Raw genomic sequence first — 12,488 nt, 5'->3', positions numbered from 1 at the left:
GAAAGATGATTCCCTAGCACCTTCAGAGAGCACAGCCCCGCCAACACCTTGATTTCAGACTTCTGGCCTCCAGAACTGGGAGAGAATACATTTCTGTCGTTTTAAGCCATTATCAAGTTTGTGGTAATTTGTTATGACAGCCACAGAAAACTAATACCACTAACTACCTTGCCCATGTTTATATACCCCAAAAGAGGGCAGGTCCAGGGGATTAGGAGCTGGGGCCTGAGCCTACACCTGTGACCCCCGTGGTGACTCCTAGCCCTGCAGGAAGCTCACAACCTATTCCTTAGAGCCAGATCCAGGGGAAACTGTCTCCATAGACTGTCTGTCTGCTTTCTTCCTCCTAGTGAGTTCCGAATCCATCCTGCATCCGTCTCTGCAGTGGCTGCCAGGAGGCTCAGTGGCACCTGGCTCCTTGCTGAGGTACCATCAGCCCTGGGCTGCCCTTCCTCCTCCTGGGCTTGAAATATCCCACTGGGTGGGTAGAGAAGACGCCCGAAGGTGGGACAGGTCCAGCTGCAGCACCAGCCACAGCCCTCCACCCCACCTGCTGGGTCATCAGGACCCTGCTTCCCTGTCATTCCACCTGCGCCACCAGCTGTCGGTGCTACTTGTCTCCTGGAAGTTCCCACTTGGGGCCCAAGATGCCCCCAGCAGGGCCTGGGGTCCGTCCACCTGACTCTCTGGCTCCCCAACCTCCCACCTCGCTGGCTCTCAGGGGTGGTAAGGCTGCCCCGAGAACCCCTGAACCTCCACATCAGCCCTGGGGGCTGAGAGGGCAACACCACAGCCCCCCACCTACAGAGTCTCCCCAAACACAGCTCAGCTGCCCAGGACAACTCCAGGGAGAGGGGCCAGCAGGCTTTAGTTAAGCATACATGGAGGCCGGCCAGTGGGGGGACAATGCTCCCACTCCCGAGGGCACAGCTCTGTCTCTGGGGTCCCCTGTCCCAATCAGGTTAGGCCAGAAAGAGTTAACCTCGCCACCCCCCATAGGAGGCTGAGGGAGGCCCATGCAGGGATTTGGGCCCAGATGCCACCCCTCCCTCCTTTCCTGGAAAATGTTCTCCAGGAATCTCTCAGCCAAGGACACAGAGGGTGGGGCAGGGGGTGAGGGGTGGGGCTGGGGAGCAGTTCTCCACTTTCCATGGGACTCCAAGCTCTGGGCATACCCCCTCGGCCGCTGCCTGATGCCCCCCCTTCATGACATCCAGGCTCAGCCCTCCTTTGCCTCCCTCCGCCCCCGCCCCCCCAACCTCGGCCTTCTCGCTTTTGAGGCGACAATGTCCAGACCTGGCTCAGCCTCTGGAAGGATATGGTCACGATCTGGGAATCATCCCAGCTCTGGCTCCAGCCCTGAGATTGGGGTGGGGGAGGTCTTACCAGCCTGCCAGCTCTGGGTGGGGGTCTGCGAGGCCCCTGGGGCAACGGGGCTGCTGCTGAAGTCTCTGGCTCAGTTTAGCGACAGCACCTTCCTGGAGGAAGGCAGGCCGGGCAGTCATGCAGGTTTGCCAGGGAGGAAACCTGTGGTGCCAAGGTGGCCCCAGGACAAAGCTGGCTACATAGCAGGGAAGGGAGGTGTCTGGGTCCAGTCGCAGATGGAAGGAAAGAAGGGGGTCCAGGATAGGAAGGCCCCAGGAACAGGCCCAATGGGGGCGCCCAAGCAGGCAATGACAAGGGCTGGGGTTCAGTGGGTGGTCAGGCCCTCTGCCTTGTCTCAGGGGCTCAGCCTCAGGGCACCACAGAGCCCAGCACTCTGTCTTGGACACAGTCCTGGGGGGGCAATTCTTAACTCAGAAGAAGGAGCCTAACTCTGCCTTCACTTACCACAGGCCCTCGGACAGCCTCCCCTCCCCCTATCGCTGTCCATGATCAACCCCCTGCACCCGTGCCCAGCTACACTGTCCTCCCAGGCCGGACACACCCTCCTTGCTGTGGAGGTCAGGGTCTGGAGCCCCCTACCCTGGGAATGTGAGGGGCCCAGAGCTGGGTGGGGGGTGCTATAAGGGGCAGCAAGCCTCCAACAAAGACCCCTCCAGCTAGTGGGTTCCTGGCTCAAACCTGGTCCCTGGAGTAGCCAGCCCCCACCCCATACACTTTCCCCACTTCTGTCACGGGGAAGACTGAAGCAGGGGCAGGTGCGGCTGGCCTGCTGCCAGCCTGCCCACAGCCAGGCTGAGATAGTTAACCAGCATCCCCCATCCCATTTATCTCCCAGGTGGCTGGCAGAGGAGGCCGGCCTGCCCAAGTCTGCCCCCAACCAAGCAAGGAGGGGTGATAAACATTTGTCAACTCATTAGTGTCCACGCAGGGTGGACAGGTCAGATGCTACAACTGCTCGCTGCGGTTGGGGCGGGCGAGATTCTGAAAGCAGGCGCTGGCACTGTCTAAAGCTGGCAAACGGCAGCGGAACCCCCACCCACCCCGCCCTGACTCCAAGTCCAGTGCTCTTTGCCCCGCCAAAGCGACTGTTCCACAATCAGCACGGGGGCGCGGAGCCTTTAAAGGCGCCGAGCGCCACCTCGTCCCGGCGGCTCCTGTTCCTGGCGACAGGGCTCGAGCCAGGTCTAGCGCGGGCGAGGGCCTCCTCCAGCGACACCCCCAAACCGAGTGTGGGAGCTCCGGGGCCCCCAGCAGGAACCCTCCCCCCTTCCTCCGCTTCGGCCCGGCCGGGGCGCGCAACCTCGGATCCCGCGCTCCCCGCCCGGAGCATCCCGGGCGGGGCCAGAGGCGGGGCGCAAGCGGCCCTTCCTCCAGCCGGCTCGGCGCCCGCCGCGCGGCGACCATGGGGGCGCGGCTGGGCCGGCGGGCCGGGCCCGAAGCGGGCTCGGAGGCTGGGGCGGCGGCGGGGTGCGGGCCGGCGCCCTATGAGCGCCGGGTGCGCTGGCTCCGCGAGATCCAGTCCACGCTCCGCGAGCGGCGGCCAGAGCGCGCCCAGCAGCTGCTGCGCCTCCTGCGCCAGGTGAGAGAAGCAGCCAAGCAGCCGGCCGGCCGGCCGGGGCTGGAGACCGAGGAGGGGCCGGGAGGAGATGCGGAGCTGGCCTCGGGCGCGCGGGCCGGGCGGGTTCCGAGGGGAGGGGACGACTGGCTTCAGGGGGTGGGGGTCTTGTCTGGGCCGGAGGGCGAGGGAGGGAAAGCAGTCAGCTAGAGTTGTGGGGTCGGGGGGACTGTGAGTGTGGAGGGGGTCCCATGACTGTATGCGTCTCTGGGGTTTGAGGTCAGTTGTGGGTGTTGAGGGTGCTCCCAAGCCTGGAGCTATGAGTCCACATTCAGGCCCTGCCAAGAAAGGAGGGCGGCTGGGAAGAGGGCAGGTGGGGGTGAATCATCTTGTATTGAGGGACAATGGGAAGAGGATGGTTCCCCCCTCCAGGGTGAAGGGAGGCGCTGCACTGGACCCCGGAGCAAGGACCTGGGGAAGGGACAGCCCAGCTGGTCAGCGGGTGCAACCTCTCCACGTCAGCTCAGACAAAGCCACAGCACACAATGCCCATCCTCCTAGCAGGCAGCTCTCGCCCATTGAGTACACACACCTGGCATCTGTACATCACAACATCACATCACGACGGGCGGGGGCTCTGGTTCCACATACACCAGGTACCTGAGTCCCATATCCCTAGCCCTGGGTTGCCTTAAGAGACATGAGGTCTGATCCCAGCATCACCACTGAGCAAGCCACTCCTCTCTCTGCCCACATCCCTATACCCTGCAGCAGCTGCCACCACAATCTGCCCCATCCTGTAAGCCGAAATCAGCTGTGCCGGTGGTCTTTGACCTGCAGGTGGATGATTGGGAAACTGAGGCTTGGAGAAAAGCAGTGAGCCTAGGGCCACAGAGCAAATTGGGGGCCAGCCAAGGCCAGAGCTCACCCTCCAGTCTCCCAGCTCTGCTCCTCCTGCTGCACTGGGTTTCATTTCTCTGGGCTCAGCAGGCTGGAAAGGTGGGGCTGGCCCTTTAAGAGGAGCTGTCCACATCAGCAGAAGGCAGGCTGTGGTCTGGGACCCTGACTGGGTCAGCCCAGGCTCACCAGCCATCCTTCCCTTCTACTGGATCCTCCCTAGCTGTCATCTCCAACTTGAGCCGTGTTTAAAATGCAAACAACAGAGCAGCACAAATCAGCCAGAGACTATTCAGAGGCACTATCTCTGTCCAGCATGGCGTCTGCAGCCCAAGGCACCAGCTGGAAATTTTAGCTGGGGAACGAGCTAGGTTGCCCACTGGTGTCCCAAAGGTTGGAATTTGAGGCCCAGTGAGGGGCCTGTCCTGCCCCATAACCTTCAGGGACTCTGCAGTTATGGACCTTGGTCATTCTGGCCTGGCCTGGCCTACTGTGCCCTGGGCTTATACACAGAACATGTTACTCCCTGGCTTGGGGAGGGCCCACATGGGGTCTCGAGGCCCCTCCTGGCTGTGCCTGTCCCATCAGCTTGTCGGCATATCCTCTAAACGGACCCCCTAAAGGACACCACGCCAGGCCTATGGGAATAACAGGAGGAAGAGGCCAAGGGGTGAAGGCAGGAAGGCCAGGGCAGGCCAGGGACCTGACGGTGGGATCTGTGTGAGGGGTGGGAGGCTTGGAGGCTGGACAGGAAGGCTGGTGGGCGAGAGAGGGTGTGAAGGCCAGGCCACGGGGAGTTCTGAGACTGCAGGCTGTGTGCGAGTCTCTGCCATCACACAACCTTGAGAGCATTTGGTTTCCACTGAAGGGGTTAAGGGGTCAAGTGTGTGTTTCATAGAGCTGGCTCTGGCAGCATTAGGGTGGACGGGAAGGGTATCAGGAGGCCGGGAGCCCCGGGAGGAGGCTGTGAGGGGATGAGGCCTGAAGCTCCTTGAGCAGTGGGTTGGGGTGGGGAGAGCTGGGCAGAGGAGGGATGAGAGAAGAGTGTGGGGTGATTCCTGGGCTCTGGCCCAAGTGCCTGGGAAGATGGGATGGTGGCACCCTTTACTGAGCGGAGGCACAGGAGGCGAGACACACCCAGTCTGAGCTGCCTTTGTGTCGTATGAGCTGAGAGAGAGAGAGTTCCACCCTGACAGGAACAGTCTGGACCCGTCAGCAAAGAGGTGGCAGCCGCAGCTCAGGAGTGCTCGGGGATAGGTGGATAGAGGCAGGGGGCCCAAAGGGAATGAGGAGGGCAGGGGCATTTGGGGATATCAAGGAGCCCCAGAGAATCCCCCAGACAAGCCCAATCCCAGAGGAGCCAGGGGGCCTCAGCAGAACGTTTCACCTCCAGGGAACCAGTCTAAGGGTTCCCAGACCCACTTACCGCCTCCCTGAGGCCCCCGATGCACCGACCCTCTGCTCATCCAAAGGGTCCACCTGCCCCGGACAGTTGGCCCATCGCCACTGTGGGGAGGGCTCCAGCAAGCCTCAGGGGGGAAATGGAGAGAGGGGAACGGATGTGAGAGCCTCTGGCTGGCTGGGATGGGGGCTAGGGGAGGGAGGCCTCGACCCCTGGCTCACTCCACTCTCACTACCTGCAGGACCTGGGCCTCGAGGGGACCCTCCTCACAGACATCCTCTACAGGAATGTGGCCTTCCTCAATCTGGTGGACCCCATCTCCCACGACCTGCTTGTGAACCTGGCCCGGGACCTACAGTGCCCCAAGTCGGTGAGGCACGGGCCCCAGGCTGGGTAGTGTGGTTGACAGGCCAGAAGAGCCCAGAGCTGGGAGCTAGGATCTGGGCCTTCACCTGGTCTGCTGCGTGGCCTTAGGCGGGTCACTGTCCCTCTCTGGGACCTGATGCCATTTTCAGTGTATGAGGCTGGCCAGCAGCTGGAGCACATGGGAACTCTGCTTTCCCAGCCCTGGAAAGTCATCTGTTGGGTAGACCCGTTTCCTCTTTTTTTTTTGGCCCTGCAGCACAGCATCCAGTATTTTAGTTCCCTGACCAGGGATTAAACCTGTGCCCCCTGCAGTGGAAGCACGGAGCCCTAACCACTGGACCGCCAGGGAATTCCCTAGACCCGTTTCCTGAATTTCAGCACTGTGCGCCAGGCCCTGGGACCCAGGCAGGTAGTCGTATGGGGACCCTTCGGGATACAGGACATTCTGACAAATCCACTGATGTAACCAGGCTCCCAGCCCCTGAGTCCCAGAGCCAGAAGAGAGCGCCCTTGGCTGGAACCCCTGTCCACATGTTCCCACTGCGTCCCACAGCAACTCAAGCCACAAGAAAATCCCTCCTCGTGTTGAGCTGGCACCTGCCACCTGCAGCCTTGACTCCCCTCCTGCCACCGCGTCTGCCCAGAACACCTGTCCCCACCTGCTATGTTGGCACCTGCGGACGTCCTGCCATAAGCATGGAAGGTGCCGCACTCCTGACACAGCCTATGGCCGGCCCCCAGCCCCCGGCCCTTTGTCACAGTGAGCCCCCGTGTGAAACAGGAATGCCCACTCTGGGCCCTGCCAGCTCTGAACTGCCACGTCCAGGTGCACTTGTCACTGAGGGGTCTCTGAGGCTAGCCTAGAGCCATCGCGGTGACCCCTGGGGCTTGCTGCCACTGTGTGTGCCCGCTGTTAACAGAGGGACTGGATAAAAGAATGTGCTGGGTGGTGGAGCGTGCTTAGTGCCAGCTTGTGGAAAGCAGTCCACCCCGCATCCTGCCCGAGCTGGGCCTCTGCAAGGGCCCACTTGGGAGCCAGAGAGAGCCAGGTGGTGGTGCTGGAAAATGGTAACCCTCCCCGCTGGCAGCCCAGACCCAGGCCCCACGGGTGCGGTCTCGCTTGGAGAGTGAGAGGAAGAAGAGCGTGCTGACCTGGCTTGTTCCTATTCCCTGGGGGTGGCGTCAGTGGAGCAGGGCTCCCTGGAGAGGCCTGGTCCTGCCTCCCCCTGTGGTGAGTCCCAGGGAGGCACCGAGGGTAGACAGGGAGCCAGCGGCTGATAGCCCGAGACTCTGGCCCAGGGCCTGAGGACAGGGAACAAGTGCCCATTGTCTAGGCTTCCTCCCGCCGGGCACCACGGGCCTCGGACCAGCCTGTCCAGCTCCCAGTGGGCAGCCTCCCCTGGCTCTGTGCCAGGCCACGGGGCAGGGGGGCGGGGGTGGAGGGGGAAAGCCAGTGGGCGGCTCAGTGATCCGTGATGAATGGCTGTGCGCATGCACACACTTGGGTCCCCAAGGCCTGGGGGCGCACAGGGCTCTGCCTCCCCTGACAGCGCTGCCCCCGCAGGACTATGAGCTCTGGAAGTCCTCGGACAAGACCTGCCGGCAGCTCATCTACCACCTCACCCCTCACTCCAAGTGGCAGCAGGGGTCCAGCCTGCCCCGAAGGAAGACCCAGAGCTGGTAAGGGAGCCCAGACACAGCCCAGCCGCCTGGCCCCTGGGGGTCCCTTCCCAGGCCTCTGTCAACAAGAGCTGGGGCCTGAAATCCCACCCTGCAGGCCCTCACCCTTGGCTGCATCACAGCCCGTCACTGGCCAGTGGCAATGGAGGCGGATGCTCCCCAAGGCCAGCTCCTGGCCTTGACTGACTGCCAGTCAATGGAGGTGACTGCCTCCTGCCATCTGCCTGTCCCTCAACGCCCCGCCTGTCACAGGGCCTGGCCCCCCTGGGGGCCTCAGCTGGAGTCAGCAGTCCCTAGGACAGGCTGGGGGGGAGGTGGAGTCTGGGTCATGATTCCCATTTTCCAGGGAAGGAAACTGAGGCCAGGGGAGGCAGAGTGTCTTGCCCAAGGCCACACTGCCCTGCTTCCTGAAGCCCTCTGGGGACTCTTTGCCAGGCTGCCTGAAGCTGAGGCCTCCACGGCCAGCCCAGCAGCTCACTCTGCAACGGGGTCCCCCTTAGTCACTCCATCACAACCTCGTGGCCACAAACTCAGCCTGGGAACAGGCCACTGGCACCTGGGCCCCGGTGCTCTCCCCTGCTTGCCCCCCAACCTCCTGCCCCCTCCCTCAGGCCTGGTGGCCCATGCTGAGCCTGGAGCCCATGGGGTTGTTCCCTGCCTTGGCAGGTGAGGGCCCTGGAGGTGTTCCCACCTCTGTCAGCCCCCAGGCAGGCCCATGTTCAAATGACAGGAGAGAACTAGAGGGGGTTCTGGGGGTAGTGGGGGACCGTCCTCAGTCTCTAAACCTCCCTTCCAGCTTAGGACACAGGGAGCCCTCCCCTAGGGCAGATCCCACCCACATCCCCCAACATGGCCCTCTTGCTTACCCTGGGCCTGTTCCCACATCTATCCTTATTCCAAAAGGGTCAACCTTAGAGGAGGCACGTGAAAAAAAAGCATGGGCTCAGGGGTCAGAACACCCCGATTTGGAGACCTGGCTCCCCCTTAGTGGTGTGTGACCGTGGAAGGGTCACGTCACCCCTCCAAGCACCCGTTTGCTCCTCTGCAGAATAGGATAATCATTCCCACCCCACTGAGTTGGCATAAAAATAAGAGACAACAGATGTAACAGGTGTGGTGATGCAAGCACACAGAGGGTTTTTGTAACAGCTCATGGAGCCTTAATGCAAGTGCATCTAATCCTCACAGGCAGGTCACCTCTTAACCAAAGGGGACTAAGGCTCAGAGCGATTCAGAGTATTGCCCGTGGCCACTCATCTAGAAAGTGGCCATCTGCAGGGCCTGGGCCTTGCTGCCCTGCGCTGCCCTGACGGAGGGGTCACTGTCTGAGGCAGGTGGGGCCCTTGCTCAGTCCCTCCCCACCCTCGACCCTCCCGCAGCCTCAAGAGCAACCTCCAGAAGACTCTGCCGGCGGGGGAGACCGTGAACCTATCGGGGATACCACTGTCAGTACAGGACGTGCAGCATATCATGCACTACCTGGGCAGCCAGGGCGCCAGGCTGGCAGTGCTGGACCTGAGCTTCACGGGGCTGAGTGATGAGCTGCTGCACCAGCTGCTGCCCAGCCTCTGGACGCTGCCCCGCCTCACCCAGCTTCTGCTCAACGGCAACCGGCTGACGCGGGCTGCCGCCCGTGAGCTCACTGAGGCCATCAAGGACACCACCAAGTTCCCGGTGCTGGCCTGGGTGGACCTGGGCAACAACGTGGATGTGGCCTCCCTGCCCCAGCCCCTGCTGGTTGGCCTGCGCCGGCGGCTAAGCCAGCGCACCTCGCTGCCCACCATCTACGAGAGCCTGGACCCAGAGCCTGAGGGTGGCGTGGCCGGGGCCACGGCCCTTGCCTCCACCTGGGGCTCTGCAGCTGCTGGGCCAGGGCCCGAGCCCCAGGCCTGCTGCACCAGGTGACCCGCCGCCCGCCCTGGCTCCTTCCTGACTGGCAAAGCACTCGAGCACATGGGAGGGGGTGATGGAGGTGGAGTTACCCCCCAGGACCCAGATCCAGTGCACAGAGGAGGATGGGCTCATTGGAGACTGGATGGTCGGTCCAGGCTGGAGTCTCAGCCTTCCCTCAGCAGGCACCTACTGTGCAGACCCCACAATAAAGGCTGTTGCCACCTCCACCTCAGCCTTTCTGCATTGTGGGCGTCAGGGCCACTGAGCACCAGCCCTGCGGCTGAGTTTGGGAGAAGGGGTGGCTGGGACTCAGGGGCCTTGCCTGCCCAAAAGGGAGGGACCAAGCTCACACTGATCTCCCCTGGGTGCTCCCTGGGCAGGGTTCCCATGGAAACCAAAGAAGGGGGGAGGGTCCGTCTGTGGTCGGGGAGTTAGAGGAGGCCTCCAGAGACCTGGCACTCACGTCTGGGCAGTGCTTGGGCACTTTGAGGAAGGAGCAGGGGAGGAGCAGTTTGGGAGCCCAGAGAGGAGCGCAGGCTGCTGACCTCCCCACCAGGGCCCCCTGGGCTGGGCACGAGACTGTGCAGACAGGGGGCAAGGATCATTTCCCACAGGGCACAGCACTGCCCACCAGCCCTGGTACCCACCCCCCAGGCCTCCTGTACTTGGCGAGTGGGCAACTCCATGGGGTGGGGGAGGAGAGACATCAGGCCAGAGACAAAGAGCTCTGTGTTCCCTCCAGGCCCTGGGGGCCCACATGCAGAGTCCTCCCCCCATGCGGGACCCCAAGGGAGCATGCAGGGGTGAGGTGGGCACGGCCCACAGAGGTGGGGGGCCCCAGGAGAGAGCAGTACTGGAGCTGCCCCAGCAGGGAGCCGTCTCCTGTCTTCCCCAAGCAGCACAAGGGCAGGCTCCAGACCAGACACCACAGTCACCTCCCAGCCCAGTGTGCGGAGCTGGAGTTCAGCCCCACTAGGAGTTGGGCCGGGACAAGGAAGGAATTTCGAGGTGTCGGGTGGACTGAGGCTGCAGCAGGGGAGCCAGGGCCCAAGGCTCCCCTGCAGCGCTGGGAGGTCAGGACTAGGGTAGCTGGATCCTGCAGCACGAGGAGAGACCCGGCAGCGGAGAGAGCCCCACAGGCCAAGGAGAAGGTGGGGGTCCCCCGGGCCCACATCCCTGGGCCCACCAGCTGACCTTCCCCCATAGCTCTGGCCCACAGGGGACTGTGAGTCAGCACTGATTACACACGTCCCCAGGCAGCCGGATGCACAACGGCCTCTTGGGACAGAAGGGAGATGGCCAAGAAGGGTGACGTCGGTCCCAGGACCAACAAGAGGCAGTGAGGAAAAGGAGCTCCTCTCCTGCGCTGCCTGCCAGCCCCGAGGTCAGGCCCAGCCGCCCTCACTGCTTTTGGCGGAACCCCTATCGGGAGAAAGCCAGAAAGGCATGAGGAGCACCCGGTTCAGCCCAGGTCTGCTTCCTCTCTGGCCCCCGGTCTCTCCTCTCCTCTGTCCACCATCCCTTCCAGCTCTCAATGCTCCATCCTGGGGTCCTGGACCCTCCCTGGCCTCCTTGCTTTAAAGACATGAGCCTGCGCAGTGGCTTGGGAGCCACAGAAGTATCTCCCTGTGTCCCCTGCTCTGGGACAGGGGGCTCAGGCTCCCCAGGGGAAGGCAAAGCGGGTGGGGGTAGAAGAGGCCACAGAGAGGAGAAGGATGAGGAAGCCGGCCCAGGGCCGGGCAAGCTGATAAGCCCGTGTCCTGCAGCTCCCGGCTGGAGAAACGCCAAGCTGTCTGTGTCCCTCCTGCCCCTCGCTCCCTGCCCATCCCTGGCCCTCATCTGCCCACAAACGTTGAATGTGACGAACATGACCACTCAAAGAGATTCTTACCAGGATGGTGTGAGGACCTTGGCCGGGTGTTGCCAGGCGAGCTCTGGGAGAATCCAGGCGAAGACAGCTGTTCTCAAGCTCCCCGCCTCTCAGGTGGATGCACGCAATGCACTGGCTGGGCCGGAGCATGAAACAGCTGGAGAGAGACAGGCTGCCCTTGTTCCCACGCAGGTGTCCAGGGCCCCTTTGAGGGGTCCTTACGACCACCAGCGAGGCTACTCTGCAGGCAGGGACACCCCAGTAAGTCACGCAGCCTGGTGGGCAGAGTGTGCCCTCCAGGCCGGCTCCAGCCCGAGTTCCAGACCAAGGAGGCGCTAGGTGGGCCTCGCTTGGGCCAGTCCTCTCCTAGGCCCAGTCTCGGAGGCAGACAGACCTGGCCTGGTCCCACCGTGTCACCTGCTGGTGGTGTGGTCCCCTCGGGGTCTGTTCCCTCATCTTGGGAATGAGGCTCACGAAGCCTCCCCTTATCCTGCTGGAGTGAGGCTGAAACAAGGATTGGAAAGTGCCTGCCGCGTGGGGGGCACAGGGCAGATGCTCTGTAGTGTCAGTGGGGCCTCCACCCAGGGCTCTCTGGGTGGGAATGGCAGGAGCCCAAACCTCGGGACTAGACAGGGCTGAAGCCATTTATTTATTTAAGAGTGCTTCTGTAGCCTCTCTCGGGGCCAAGCACTGTTCCAATGGCTTTACACCCCTTTAATTCTCTTTGCACTTGTAGGAGGTGAGTGCTATTACCACCTCCGTTTTGGAGGTGAGTGAGCTGAGTCAGGGAGAGGTTGAGTGACCTGTCCAAGGTCAAAGGGCTAGAACTGGAGATGCCGAGAAGTGAGCCAGGTGGCCTGGCTTTAGTCTGGGATGCTAACCCCTGCCTGCTTCACCCAAATTCCTGCCAGGGGAATTCCACCAAGCCCTGCCAGAGGCCATTCGAGGCAGGAGACATCACGGTGGCCCTGCTGGCAGGTGCCCTGCAGTGGAGAGCGACCTCCAGCTGCACTGCCCTGGAACAAGACCAGGCAGGACCTCCCTGGCCTCCATTTCCTCATGTGCAAAATGGGTGGGGAGGGGAGCCCTCTTCTGGGATGGAAAGGGAGTGGTGAGGAGTGGGTTTGGAAGTACATGTCAGACTGAGCTCCACTCTGGGGTGTGGGATTCACGCCCACTTCCGGTGGCCTGGCTGGGACAGCTGCAGGTGAGGTGCCTTCACCTCCTCAGGTCTTGCTAGGATGTTGAGAGCATCAAAAGGAAAGATGTAGAAAAGATGCCTGTTCTCTGCAGGACCTCGGTGACCAACACTTGGGAACATCTGTTCTGTCCCTGAAGGGAGGACATTTGAGTCCAGATAAAGTTCTTTAAGATATGAGTCTCCACAAAGGTCAGCCTCTGCAGACAGTCTTTTTGAGAATCCAGAATCTCAGATGACT

At 62.2% G+C, this 12,488-nt stretch overlaps 1 protein-coding gene across 2 annotated transcripts; it reads left to right on the top strand.

The window, feature by feature from the left end:
• Positions 1-2,465: 2,465 nt before the first annotated feature.
• Positions 2,466-9,406, top strand: LRRC75B (leucine rich repeat containing 75B). Of its 2 annotated transcripts, XM_059894034.1 has the most exons (5): positions 2,466-2,965; positions 5,482-5,610; positions 5,919-6,011; positions 7,171-7,286; positions 8,666-9,406. In XM_059894034.1, the coding sequence occupies exons 1-5, from the start codon at positions 2,789-2,791 to the stop codon at positions 9,189-9,191; spliced, it is 1,041 nt and encodes a 346-aa protein (XP_059750017.1). In that variant the 5' UTR covers positions 2,466-2,788; the 3' UTR covers positions 9,192-9,406. The 2 variants fall into 2 exon arrangements, with proteins under 2 accessions (XP_059750017.1, XP_059750019.1); XM_059894036.1 differs by lacking the exon at positions 5,919-6,011 and having other exon boundaries at positions 2,470-2,965.
• Positions 9,407-12,488: the final 3,082 nt, after the last annotated feature.

Source organism: Balaenoptera ricei, chromosome 14 (assembly GCF_028023285.1).
Source record: "Balaenoptera ricei isolate mBalRic1 chromosome 14, mBalRic1.hap2, whole genome shotgun sequence".
NCBI lineage: Eukaryota > Metazoa > Chordata > Mammalia > Artiodactyla > Balaenopteridae > Balaenoptera > Balaenoptera ricei.
The sequence above is the reverse complement of the archived record's forward strand: the minus strand, read 5'-3'. Positions and strand labels throughout refer to the sequence as shown.